Raw genomic sequence first — 12,679 nt, 5'->3', positions numbered from 1 at the left:
AACGCACAGAACAGCCCTCTGTTGCAGGGTCCACTGTAGGCCCTGCTACCCCTTCGTCTTTAGCCGCCGCCTTACAGGCATTTCCTCAGGCCTCTACGGAGCCGTACCGACAACAACCGCGGTTAGTGTTTGGAACAAACCAACAAACGCCAGGAAAAGCACCCTTTCCAGCAATAGTCCTAGACCCTGGCTTCAGAGCTGCAGCCTCGGAAGACCGCATGATTTGGGCTTTCGTGCAAGCAATGGATAAGATGGCACGTGGCGAGGTCTAAAGAGGGAGCCACGCTTTACATTACATTCATTGGGAAGTTTATGGAAATATAATATTGGGCCAAGCACAGATAAGGATGTAGTGGTAATTTGTTTCCGAGAAATCATGCATTGCACACCAATGTATATCATTCGTTTAGTTGTTGCTACACTAGATGAGCTGAATACACTTTTGTCGTTTTCCTGTTTGGCCCTTACGATGTTATCGCAGCTCGTTGGAACGAGTTGCTATTGTATAGAACGGCGTTACATTATGGAAGCTATCTCCATGACGCTGAATTTGTCTATACTCTAGCAATCAGGGAGTGGATTATACTCTTCGCTTATTTTATGCTCGTCCCGGCGATGTCGCATCCGATCGTCCCAGGAATCGAAACCCACCTCGCACATCCCACACTGAATCGGTACCTGATCCAAGTCAGCTAGTGATATATATCAGCTTATGGCTTGGGGAGTATACCATGTAGCGCTTGGCCAGCTCTTCTGGAATATATGAGAAGTCATCCTCATCGTTATATACGATATGTACCGAGACATTTGACTTCGGCTGAAGGGACTTGCACAGCTCTCCAAAAGCGGGCGGCACTGGCTTTCGTAACGCGTCCTTAATGTCTCTTGAGGCAAGGACATGGAGCCAATTGCAGCAAATGAATAAGTTGTGTGAACGGTCATATCCGGCCACGTACGGCATGAAAATCTTCACCTCGCAACTAATTCCCTTAGCTCTAAAGAGCTTAGCGATATCCTCTGCCTCTTCTTTGAATGGAGGATAACCGTCTTCTAACGGCGGTAGGTCGTTTGCTTCGAGGAAATCGTTAAATTCTGAAAAGCTGAGCCGAAAGCCTTGAATGAGAGTGACCAGGCCCGTTCTATAGTAGGTATGGCGTGTAAGTTGTATACGAAAGGTTTCGTTGGTTGGCTTATATACAAGCTACAGGATGTTCTAGATAATTGACACGAGTGGCAGAACTAAGTGCTAGAAGCCGAGGATTTCTTAAGCGTCTAGTAATTATAAAGATACTACGGGAGGCCTCATCTGCACCTCCGCAGAGTCTAAGCCTACTGAGATAGCGCCTTAGCGCCTTGGCGTTCTCCACGTAAAGGGTCTTAGTTCAGCCCTGAAGCTGCCCGGCTACGATTCTTATCATTATTAATTATTCTCACTTGCTCAAAAATCCAACATATTCCTAGTTATCTGTACTTTTCCTTACGATCTACACGCACAGGTCGGTATACTATACAATGTGATATCTCGCCAAATAATCTTATGGTGAATGAGGAGCATGGCAGCCTCTCCTGGCCCGCAATCTTGATCGATCTCAATCTTGCCATCAAGGAGCAGCGGGAGAAGTCTTCAGGAGCACGAGGGAAGACCGGTACTCGAGCGTTCATGGTAATCGGCGTGCTTCTAGACGATGAACAACATTCTTACATGCACGACCTAGAGAGTCGTTCTTCTGGGTGTTGTTCTGGTTATGCATTCACTATGACGGGCCGGGTAATAATACTATAGGAGCAACAGAGTATGACTGCTGGAACTATGAAAACGACCTAAAACTAGCTACGCTAAAGGCTGGTACTCATGGTGCCGAGAAGGATTGACATAAACGATACAAAGAGGCTCTTTACACCGTATTACCAGCCACTAATCCCTTACGTCAATAGGCTGCGGAGAAAGACTTTCCGTGGAGGTAGAAGATGGATGGTTCCGAATTCGAAGCTGTACGATGAGATGAAAGAGATACTTCGGACAGAAAGGGTTGAACTAGATGTGTAGAGCTATAAGCTCATATCTCTCATTCGAGCTAATGAGTGGAGGTATTCACATACAAACAATCAAAACCGCTAGAGGAATTAACAGGCTTGAAAGGAATGTACTTGATCATACGGTGTGGCCCTTATCGTTCTCGACACAGTGCATCGTCCCAAACCCTATGGACATGGCTCCATAATAAATAGGAGCAGCCGATCAGTGAGCAACCTCAATAAAGCGCCTACGACGTTGTTCTAGTCAATCTCGACCTTTCCCATTGAAGCTTCTCGTGAGTGCTTCTTTGTATACTCGTAAAGCCTATTGAATCTCAAGCAGTGTTGCAGAAACAAGTGGCTGGAAAAACGTGCTCAAAATCTATCATTTACAGGAGCTCTTAAAGCCTCATCGGGCGCATACAGATCACAATCACACTAAGACAATGCATCGATAAGTGGTCTTTCAAGAGAGCTATGTTAAAGTATCGAAACAGGGATTGGGAATAAGTATTCGGTACTTGACTCCCAAGGCTTTGCTTGGACACAGATCTCGAGATGTGATTTGAATGCTTATACGATACGTTATGATTGGAGTTTCAGGTTGTGAATATTGGGCGCGTGTGAACGCTATCCATCTGGTATGATGGGATAAAGAAATAACAATGACAGTGACGGCTTTTTAGTCTGTTTGATTATCGTGATACGTTAAACCCAGTAACACCATCTAGATTTCCAGCTCTACCCTGTCTATATTCAATCCCTCCACCATGACACTCACCCGGTCCGCTCCCCTCCACCTTACATTGACGTTTATACTCTCCCCTGGCCATAATGTTACAAAGTTATCTTCCCACACTGCACTACTAACATCTTTACCACTCCCATCTACGATGTTAAACTTAATGAAGAATGCCGGGACTTTCGCTGTGTTATTGACTTCCCAGGTAGCCTCCCCAGATATATTATTATACGATGAACCGAGAGATTTGAGAGCAATCTTTGACTGACCCATGTGGAAGAGGCATGTCAAATCGGCGTATTTCGAGACGGGCGTGTGATACCACGTCGAAGCATCCCAATCGAGAGCGTCTGGAGAAGGAGGGAGTGTGTAAACGCTGCGACTCAAGACTCTGTCGTCTTCATTCTTCATGATAATTCTGAGGGCGACGACACCAGCATCAGTAGGTATGTTCAGGTGCTCAATGACTTGCTGCGCTCTGTTCGCCAACAGGTCAAATTTTTTCTCATGGTGTGCAAGCTCATTTCCTTTCAGGTCAATAACGTCCACAGCGACACTTCGTGTCCCTGAGGTGAACGGCAGGTGGCTATACACCCACACGCTCCCATCGCCGTAATCGAATGCGGCATTCTCCATTCTCAGGGCATTCTTGACCCCATAGTATGCTGCAGTTGGCTTGAGATAGTAGTCGAACAGCTGCCAATGCAAGCTCGGCCAGGCGTTGTTCAACATCCAGTATATCAAGCCGGTCGCCGGGTGGTCAGCTGATTTCCGCATGCTATAGGCTTCGAACTGGGCGCGCGTCGCTTCGTAGTCCATGATCCCTACCTTCAGTAGATAGTCTTCTAGCGACGAAGGAGCTCCGTAGCGCGCGTATAGGGCGTTGTTATAGATTTTACGCGTATAGAACTGCGATACATTTGTCGACATATGATACAGTCCTTTCTCAGGTGCCGTCCATAGATCTCGCAGGTCTTCTTCAGAGAGGAATTTCCGAAGCGATGCGATGTCAGGCGTACCGACACCGGCTCCCAGTTCCGATCCAAACCCGAATGCGGCGCCGGATTTGTCGGAAGCCCAGTAGTTTGGCGGCACCCAGTCGTAGGGGCCTTCCATCTTCATACCACTTGGGCCGAGTAGCTCCGGGTACCCACGTTTCGCAGCACTTGCAATAATGGGGTTTTGCCAATCAAATGCTTTTAAGGCGTCGACGTAGATGGATGTTGCGCGATCGTCGGGCCAATAGTCGCTGCCGACGAGGAACCCAAGAACGCTTGGATGTGTCTGCATCATGGCGGCCTCATGGCGCATCGATACATTTGCGGTAGTGTAATCAGCATCAACCCACTTCTCGCCGTTTGCTTCGTCATTATACGTCCAGCCCTCCCATTTATCGCAGCATTCCCACCCAGGTAACACCATGAGACCAATATAGTCGGCAAGGGAGTAGAGGTCAGGATGAGATTGCTTGCCTTCTAGCCGGATTGTGTTTAGGCCCATATCGAGGACGCGTTGGAATTGGACATACAATTCGGACTGAGAGAAGCGGGAGAATAGGTCGGGAGTATAGCCGGCACCAAGTACGAAGAATGGGTGGCCGTTAACAGTGAATGAGGTGTCATTGTGAGCATTGACGCGGGAAACGACGTTCCGGATACCGAATCGGACAGGAGGGGCGATGTCGGTGGTCTGATTCGAGATAGTGGCAGAAAGCGATGCTATGTAGAGATGCTGGGAGCCCCAACCACTTGGCCACCATATCTTGGGTTTTTCAAGGGTAAGTGGTACGCGAACTGATTTTTGCTCTCCAGGCTGTAGAGTCACAGTGGTTGATTTGGTGGTTACGAGTGAGTCGTCTCTGTAGGGGAAGTCCCGAACTTCGGCAGTGAGGACAGTACTAACGACATTGTCACAATGATTTGTAACATCGGTGACAATCTCGATGTTGACGGAAGCGGGGTCTACTGTCGTGGGATTATCAGGAGCGAAGTCTGTAGCAACTCGCAGGGTCGACAAGGATACCTTGCCGGTCTGGTAAATCTCAATATCGCGCCAGACACCAGTGCCATTGTCGGGAGGGTAAGGGTTCCAGTCTATAAAGCCCAATGCAAAGTCGCGAAGATAGTTTGTGGGAAAGGCAGTAATGAGCAAGCAATTGTCCTTTAGCAGGTGTTCTGTGATGTCGTACTTAGAGCCTCCATATGCGCCCACCTGTGTGTACTCATCGGCTAGCATTCCACCATTGAGATGGATTTGGGCTCGCGAAGTTATGCCGTGGGTCTGGAGGAAGTATCGTTGGCTAGACTGCGTCTCGACATGGAACTCATAACGGTAATAGAACGGCACATTGTATCTGGAGTAGTCGACGGTCTTGTTGAGGTTGTCCGAAAAGAAGAGGTCGGTATCATGATAGACGCGATTTTCGAGAAAGCCCGCAAAGACTGTAGTTCTTGGGGACACATTCAGCCATGTAGAAGTGTCGAAACCTGGTCTCGAAATATGCTCAGGAGTATCAGTAGCATTTCGAGAGGATTGGAGCTGCCATCCTGGAATTACGAACTTGTCGCCTGCAGCAGCAACTATGCTCGACTGGCTGTGGTCACCTCGAGGCATTTCGGACGCGGCACTAGCTGCAGACGTGTATGCGGAGGGAAGAGCGGAAAGGACGAGGGCGAGAATGAGCCACATGTCCGAGTCGAAGATCCGGAGGCGACGACGCCTTGCAGGATGATGTGGAGAGGAAGAGGAGCATGTTGAAAATGCGGCAATGAGGGTGGTAGGTGTGGGCGGAGATTTAAGAGGTCTGTGTCAAGGTCAGACTTCCGTGGATGTGTGAATTGATGGAAGTAAACTTTGGTGCAGCTGTGGTGGCTGTGCAGGTGGGGTGTGGCGGGTGCATCATGAGAGTGACATGTTGACAGTGACCTCCTGCGACGCCGGTATTGGCCCAACGTCGTGTCACTACTAGGTATACTAATTGTCCTGCAGATATTCGATTTCAAACGGGCCGCTCTATGCAGGCATATCATATTCCAACTATATGGATACCTATGAATACCTAGGCATCATATAGCTCTCGGAGCTACGATTGGACGGTGGCTCCTGGTAGATACGGTCCTTTGTTTAGATCCGCGCAGACGTCTTGCTCCCGGTCGTCTTCTCTACACACCAGTCAACTTCAATCACCCATCGTCTGTGGATTCTGTCGTGGCCATCACTAACTCTTCCGGCTGTCGTAAAAGTTACCTTGTTCTTGCTGGACACCTCCCTGAGCACCTCCACTCGACCAGCCAACGCGATCCTTGACGAACTGCTCCACCCTCGGTTTCAGCTTCGTCTCCACAAGGTTAAAGTCGTCCACGGTTCCGAGTCGGAGAATGCTTTTCCCGGGAAATCCACTACTTACACGATACATGAGGGTGCCACAGGTTTGGCACCACACATTGGTCATGGCATTGCCTGTATCGATAGTCTTGTTCATGGTGAATTTGGCGAGCTTTTCGTGCCCACGCGTATGCATGAGATGTGTGTCTGCGATAATGAAGTTGGACGCGAAACACGAAGCTGTGACTTTGCGACAATCGGTACAGTTACAAAGAAATGAGTCAACAAAGCCTTCGCCTTCGACGGGCTGCACACTATAGTCAGCTATCAACAATTTGATGATGCATACAGCAGCTGACGGGAGTCTGAGTTTACAAAGGCAAGTTGGACGTCCCCGCAGTAACATGTCGCCGTGGCTTGTCCGTCAGGAAGCGACTCTCCTCCCAGAGGAAAGTATGAGCCTCCTCTCTTTGCGGCTTCAGATGCAGATGCGGAAGTCATATTGACTGTGATGATTGGTCAGGGTAAAGGAGGTAGTGCAGACTGGCATGAGGACAGTGCTGGACAGTTTCGACTCGTTATATATATATATATATACATTCGTCGATTCGTCATACACTTCCAAGTTTAGGTCCCGGACGCCCGTGGTCCGCGGCTCAGCCATACACCTTATACATATGAGATATTATGTGCTTGTGATGTCATGCATGCTGATTGGCTATTCGTGGAGCGGAATAACCGGATATCATTCTTGTTGCCTGAGGCACAGTTGCTAACGCCATGAATGCTGTTAAGTTTTCTAATCAAACCTCGGGATTAGCAAGCCTGACTATAGCTGATACTTCCAATCAATTGTACGTGCTTACCAATTCCAATCAACCATTACTATTCCGTGCCACATCTTAGCAACTTACGGAATACTTTGCCTGTGGAACAGGCTATCTTACTACACCGCTTCACATGCTCCAGATAGTGTGTAATAAACGATCAAGATAGTCATCGTATGAGGCTAATAACTCAAATCCTGCCAGCCATCACCCTTTCATTCCATACGTAGCCTTGAGTCGTCTGTCAAGATGTCCCCTTGCAGTGAGGACATTTCCGTCTTCCCCAGGCGCGCCAGCGCCCCCTCCGAACCCGACACCTTCCCTCTTGATAAGCTCATGCCTCAGCTGAACTCTCTTGCTAGGCACCGGTACAAGTCTTGCATCATCTTCAGGGTGACAGAAGTATGCTATTGAATAACGATCTTCGCCAGCTGCATCATTGCCCGGGTCTACGGATGGTGTCGGAAAGACGACACGATGTACTGTAGATTTGAGTAGACCATTCGTCCAGTAGGATAGCAAGTCTCCGATATTCACGAGAACGGGCAAGTCCTTGTCATTGAGAGGATTCAGAGGTACAGCAGACCAATCATTAGACGGTGTAAGGATCTCCAATCCCGGTTGACCAGGTAGACGGAACAGCAGCGTGATAGAACCATAGTCGCTGTGAGCACCAGCACGTATGTCTTCGGACGTAGCATCTCCTCCATACGCTGGGTAGTAGAGCAGCCGAAGCACACTTCCGGAAGGTCCTTTACTTCGATCATGTCGTTGCGAGAACCAGGTCTCACCGCCCTCGTCTCTGGGTATGTCGAGAGCTCTGGCGAACAAACGTAAGATCTGATTACAGAGCTCATGGCATTGGTCTGCAAATTGACCAATACGGCTCTCCTCCCTCGCCAAAGGTGGAGGTAGAGGTTGGTCTGCTTTGCCGTTAACGAACTCTCCAAGGTTGAAGGCCTCTTTGAAGTCCCCGCGTTTGTTTCTTGCCGGGTCGAGGTTTTCTGTATGCATCGAAAGCCACCCTCGGTTTTTGTGGGAACTATTGCTGTTGATTGTGGCTAGCTTCTTTACATCGACAGGAGAGTTGAAGAACGTCCGCGCCGTGTCAAACATGTCATCAACAGCCTGTGGCGTGATGGATGTACCATTGTATTTTACAAACACGAAGCCAAACGTCGCTGCAGCATCCAGTAGAGCGCTTGCAGTTCTATCGTTTACGGTAGAAATATCGATGACAGGTATCTGAGCAGCGTTTTTGGTTGTACTCGCAGGCATCTTTCGGTAACAATGATGTGCGTGATGATTGATCTATTTAACTTTGGGCAGAAGACATGAACTGCCCGGGCGTAGAGACATGGATGCATGGATGGGTCATACATGCCCGTGGAGGAAGGTCTGGGCGCTAACTCCCAATACGGTTAGCAGGCCTGGAGGGGTGTAGGTACCTAAGCTCAGGTATTACTTTTGTGGAGTGGGAGCTTGAGCTTTATAAAAGTGGGTGACACTCACAGCAACACACGATCCCAGAAACACGCAGCATCCTACCACACTTCCCTCTCTAACACACACTTCGCCACGAAAGGAACTCTCATTGGTCGCGGAACGATCCCTATTCGATTGTCTAGCGGTGCCTGTTGTCACCACAGGTGGATTTGCCCAGGATGATACGCGATTTCCAAGAGTGGACTGTTGATCTGCTGGAGCATAGCTCTCTCGATGATTTGAAGGGCTGCACAATTGCGATCGAAGCCGCAGATTACCTCAAGACCCGCGTACTAGATGACCCACAATGTCGAGAGCCATTACTGCCAGCCGTCGGGGGACTACCCTTTGGTATGAAGAGACAATTACACGAGGATCTCCAGCGCTTCGCTAATGCCGGCATAACACCATTCTTCGTCTTTCCTGGCCTGGATGTGGGCGCAAAAAACAAAGATGAGCTCTTTCGAAAGGCCGAAGAGTCGGCACGCGTGAATGAAGAGGCATGGAAACTCTACGATGCCCATCAGGCTGAGAAGGCTGTAGATATGTTTAGGAAGTCAAGTATACGCTGCGACCCCGACGCCTCTTTACTACATAAAAGGACTAACATTTCTCAGACACAGTCACTGTCCTGGATCTCTTAAAGTACTTCCAGTCCATACTACGCGAACAGAACGTCCGCTTTCAGATCGCACCGTACAGCGCGTGCGCACAGGTCAGCAGATTGACGTGCGAGAGCTGTAGTATAGTCTGACAATGCATAGCTTGCCTACCTCAGCTCGCGCATGAGTGACACTATCCAAGCGATTGCTGGCTCCTCCGAAGTCCTCCTGTTCGACGTGGACAAGGTCATTACTGGATTCGACTTCGAAGAAGGACGTGTCACTCTGATCCGAAGACATCGATGCATCCAAGACCTTGGCAGCATAACGCCTGATATGTTTGTAGACGCTTGCTTGCTATCTGGAACCTCCATACTACCAACCTTCCCCCTCCTCGAGAGCCGTAAACAACTCAAAATCAAGGGCGCACTAGACATGATGCAGAGTGCGGGACGCACCGGCATATCTGTTTGCATGAACTACCAGGAGGATCCTCAAATACAGAGGCTGGGATACGTTGACAACTATCGCAAGAGTAGGCTTGCTATCAAGCACCACATTGTACTCACAAGAGAAGGAACTATCGAATCATTCGACGTTGAACAGGCGCCCGGTGATATGCATGAAATCCTTGGACAACGGCTTCCAGACGAGCTATATTTCTATCTCTCAAGAGGCGTCATCTCACCCCGAGTCCTGACCTGGCGCACCTCAGGACAAATCATCGAACTTCCGCCGGTCGACAATGGCACGTCAGAGTACTACCGTCGGCTAGTTCGTGAGCAACTACTGCCGATTCGCACTGCCGCATTGTCCCTCCTCACCTACTCACTCCATCGAGTCTATCAACACAAAGACGTTGTCCTGACAACCTGGTTCAACCAAAATCATGAAAAATCGCTAAATGTGAAAGAATGGTCAGATCCCCGTCCATTGATTGGTTCGTGGAATGTTAGGAAGGATTCCATTCAGAGCCAGACAACAAAACACAAAGTTTGTAACCCAATCTCGATACACATATAGCATTGGCTGACCGAGCAAAGGGTTCCGGGGTTCTTTCCTTCGCTATCAAGAGTCTGAACGACGCCGACTTCGCACAAAGCACCATCACACCTAAAGGGATGGACCCGAAAGATCTCGCTCGTCTAAACACCAAGGAGGAGATTCTTGATAATGCAGTGTGGAGGTTCTTGCACATGAGGGAATATATCGATAACAAACACCAATTGACCCGCTGGGGAAAAGTCCTCCACGCAATTCTCAAAGAACTTTCTGGTGAACCTGAGCTCGAAGAAGCTGCGGTGCTGGCTGTGGAGCTCTTACGCATGAACCTTTTAAACACGGCGAAAATGTTTGACTACAGTGGGGGACCAGGTCGCGGTAACGGTATGGCATTCACCAACGGAAATTTCGAGTGTCCGACTCATACTGACCTTTATCTCAGATAAGGATAAGGAGTTTGTATCTCTAGTATCACGCATCGCTTGTCTTGGCAAGTTGCAACACAATGCGATTGGATTCACCGGCCCGCTGAGTCGCAACCTGCTAGGATATCACTCTATAATATCAACTCTCCGCTCGAGCCTAAGAGACCTAGCCGAGGTCTCCTTAGTGACACTGCTTCTGAATGGAGACGCTGACCGAGGTTTCGATGAATTGACTGATCTTGGCTTAGAGTAAGTCCTAGACGCTTCCGCTATGGCTGAATGTCCGACTGAATTGATAGGCTCCCATTCCTCCTTCCTAATGATTGCGCACTCGGTGTTGCGGTCAAATCCTACTTGGATGAGCTCTCTGGGAGCGAAGATCCCACCTCAGACGATGCTAAGCTCGACGTTAAAGCCAACGCCAAACAATATTGGTTCCCACAGTGTCAAGACTTGCTAGGCGACCTGAATACTGCCTTCCATCTTTGGGATGCCGTAAGTTAGCAATACACTTGCCTGAGACTACCACTAACGTATTCTTAGGTCTATGCCGGCGTCAAGGTTGCGGGAGATCTCGTCAAGGACAAAGGTACCTGGGACGAAGCTGACAAGTGGCTCGAGAACAGACGTTGACTGTGAGGGCCAATCTTAGTCTTGGTTGGGTGCATATCAATTATCCAGACTCAGTGGCATAGGCGGAGACGGCGTTAATCAGAGGCCGATATCCGGCAGTGACTTGCTGACTGACTTGGATACGGAGTGCAAGTACACAGAATAGCACCATCCGGTGAGGAGTAAACTTCTGTCAGGAACATAGTCATGGAGCAAGGGCGCAGTGCCTTGATTCGAATGTCTCATCGCCAAAGAGAAGGCAATATATACGAAAGTAAGATACATTGCGATTTCACCACAAGAATTGCTAGTAAGCCAGCAAGACAAACACAGAGAGGACACTATTCGATGGCTGCTCATGTTGCGGATTAATGTTGCCCCTCCATTCATGCTGTCTGCCTCCACAAATGCATCAACCCTGAGATTCCCGCAATCATACCAGTCCATCCAATCGTAGTATCCGATATCAGCGGTGTTGTAACACTATAATGCAGCGCCATCGGCGAGTATGCTGCTTGCTTCACAAATTGCCTCCACCATAACGCATTCCTATCCTTCGTGCGCTGCAGCGCCGCCATCTTGAATTCCTTCTCTTTCTCTACATTACCACTCACAACCTCCTCATTCAACCCATTCCTTTCTTTATACCACTCATATCCCAATCTCACAAAGTCTAAACCGATATACGCAACCCAGCACTGACACGACTTGACCATCCAGTCTCCCTTTCTCCGCGCCCCTGCCTCGCCCAGCCAGCCCTCACCATTCAATACGCCCTGACTAGCGAGATAAACAGCGTTCTCGAGGAACTGGAAAGCGGTCATCACGGTGATCTGCCCCCATGCAATCGCTTTCAAAATAGTATCCTTCGGCGGCGCCGCATAGGTGCTTCGAGCCCATGCGTACATGCCCAACAAGCCCCATAGTCTCATAAACATCCGCACATCGCTTATCTTTGCACTCAGATTGCCCGCGCCCTCACTCAGCTTCGCGATGCGCTTTGCGCCGGGCGGACTGGGGACTTCCGCTACGATGGTCTCGCCTGGCAGTAGAGCGCCTTCGGCTTTCGACGCGATGCTCTCGGCGAGCGCAGCGAGTTGGGATTCAAGGCGGGCTTGAAGCCGCTTCGAGGCAAACTTCAGGGTGTATTGGAGCGTGAGGAGCGCACTGTCAATGCCGGCCGGGGTAGAGAAGAGCTTAGAGGCTCGGAGGAGGAGAGTGTCGGTTGTGTTGAGGGAGGATACAGTGTGCGCATGGATGAGAGATTGCAGCTTCTTGAGGTTGGAAGCTGGAGGAAAGGATGCCATTTTCGCGGCTTAAACGGATGAGAGGTCCCGGTATGATGATATAAGTGTCCAGCGTTTGTAGACGCGAATTTCAGGGCATAATTAGCCCTGGCATGAGTTTGAGCATAAAGGTTGGATCGCTAACATCAAGGCTAGCCGAGGTCCCTGTGAGCCGTGAGCGGAAGCCGAGCAGTAGGCTTAGTGCCTTAATTCTCAGGCCAACAATCAATCTACTTCCAAATAGCCACAGCGGGGAGGCTGAACGACTGCCCCGCGGTTGGTTGAAGTGGCGCAAATGCATCATGTTCGACTTATGTTGCTGTCCATCTGAGGACTTCACAATATATAATTTCTCCAT

General features: G+C 49.4%; 5 protein-coding genes across 5 annotated transcripts in view; 1 reads left to right on the top strand and 4 right to left on the bottom strand.

The window, feature by feature from the left end:
• Positions 1 to 469, top strand: part of EJ05DRAFT_18492 (uncharacterized protein) — a 1,074-nt gene extending 605 nt beyond the window's left edge. Inside the window, exon 2 of the mRNA XM_033739625.1 lies at positions 1 to 469. This exon is cut by the window's left edge and continues 14 nt beyond it. Coding sequence (XP_033605337.1) covers positions 1 to 250 — 250 coding nt within the window. The 3' untranslated portion in view covers positions 251 to 469.
• Positions 300 to 1,291, bottom strand: EJ05DRAFT_471849 (uncharacterized protein). Its single transcript, XM_033743048.1, has 2 exons — positions 731 to 1,291; positions 300 to 678 (listed from the first exon to the last, which is right to left on the bottom strand). Exons 1-2 carry the CDS (start codon positions 959 to 961, stop codon positions 562 to 564), a joined length of 348 nt encoding a protein of 115 aa, XP_033605336.1. The 5' UTR covers positions 962 to 1,291; the 3' UTR covers positions 300 to 561.
• A 1,285-nt stretch (positions 1,292 to 2,576) lies between these two features.
• On the bottom strand, positions 2,577 to 6,648 carry EJ05DRAFT_534352 (uncharacterized protein). Its single transcript, XM_033749180.1, has 4 exons — positions 6,432 to 6,648; positions 6,005 to 6,396; positions 5,807 to 5,816; positions 2,577 to 5,561 (listed from the first exon to the last, which is right to left on the bottom strand). Exons 1-4 carry the CDS (start codon positions 6,581 to 6,583, stop codon positions 2,744 to 2,746), a joined length of 3,372 nt encoding a protein of 1,123 aa, XP_033605335.1. The 5' UTR covers positions 6,584 to 6,648; the 3' UTR covers positions 2,577 to 2,743.
• A 31-nt stretch (positions 6,649 to 6,679) lies between these two features.
• On the bottom strand, positions 6,680 to 8,256 carry EJ05DRAFT_447306 (Clavaminate synthase-like protein). Its single transcript, XM_033742267.1, has 2 exons — positions 6,949 to 8,256; positions 6,680 to 6,881 (listed from the first exon to the last, which is right to left on the bottom strand). Exon 1 carries the CDS (start codon positions 8,185 to 8,187, stop codon positions 7,117 to 7,119), a length of 1,071 nt encoding a protein of 356 aa, XP_033605334.1. The 5' UTR covers positions 8,188 to 8,256; the 3' UTR covers positions 6,680 to 6,881; positions 6,949 to 7,116.
• Positions 8,257 to 11,236: 2,980 nt separating this feature from the next.
• Positions 11,237 to 12,544, bottom strand: EJ05DRAFT_534349 (uncharacterized protein). The gene has a single exon (XM_033749179.1). It carries the CDS (start codon positions 12,340 to 12,342, stop codon positions 11,422 to 11,424), a length of 921 nt encoding a protein of 306 aa, XP_033605333.1. The 5' UTR covers positions 12,343 to 12,544; the 3' UTR covers positions 11,237 to 11,421.
• Positions 12,545 to 12,679: the final 135 nt, after the last annotated feature.

Source organism: Pseudovirgaria hyperparasitica (assembly GCF_010093815.1).
Source record: "Pseudovirgaria hyperparasitica strain CBS 121739 unplaced genomic scaffold EJ05scaffold_1, whole genome shotgun sequence".
In the NCBI taxonomy this organism is placed as follows: Eukaryota; Fungi; Ascomycota; class Dothideomycetes; order Acrospermales; family Acrospermaceae; genus Pseudovirgaria; species Pseudovirgaria hyperparasitica.
This window is presented reverse-complemented; position numbering and strand designations above follow the sequence as displayed.

Coding starts and splice junctions, on each gene's coding strand:
- EJ05DRAFT_471849 (XM_033743048.1), bottom strand. CDS start 961: ATGCCGTACGTGGCCGGATATGACCGTTCACACAACTTATTCATTTGC. Junction 679..730: donor AGCTGGCCAAGCGCTACATG/GTATACTCCCCA, acceptor GACTTGGATCAG/GTACCGATTCAGTGTGGGAT.
- EJ05DRAFT_534352 (XM_033749180.1), bottom strand. CDS start 6,583: ATGACTTCCGCATCTGCATCTGAAGCCGCAAAGAGAGGAGGCTCATAC. Junction 6,397..6,431: donor TCAGACTCCCGTCAGCTGCT/GTATGCATCATC, acceptor AGCTGACTATAG/TGTGCAGCCCGTCGAAGGCG.
- EJ05DRAFT_447306 (XM_033742267.1), bottom strand. CDS start 8,187: ATGCCTGCGAGTACAACCAAAAACGCTGCTCAGATACCTGTCATCGAT.
- EJ05DRAFT_534349 (XM_033749179.1), bottom strand. CDS start 12,342: ATGGCATCCTTTCCTCCAGCTTCCAACCTCAAGAAGCTGCAATCTCTC.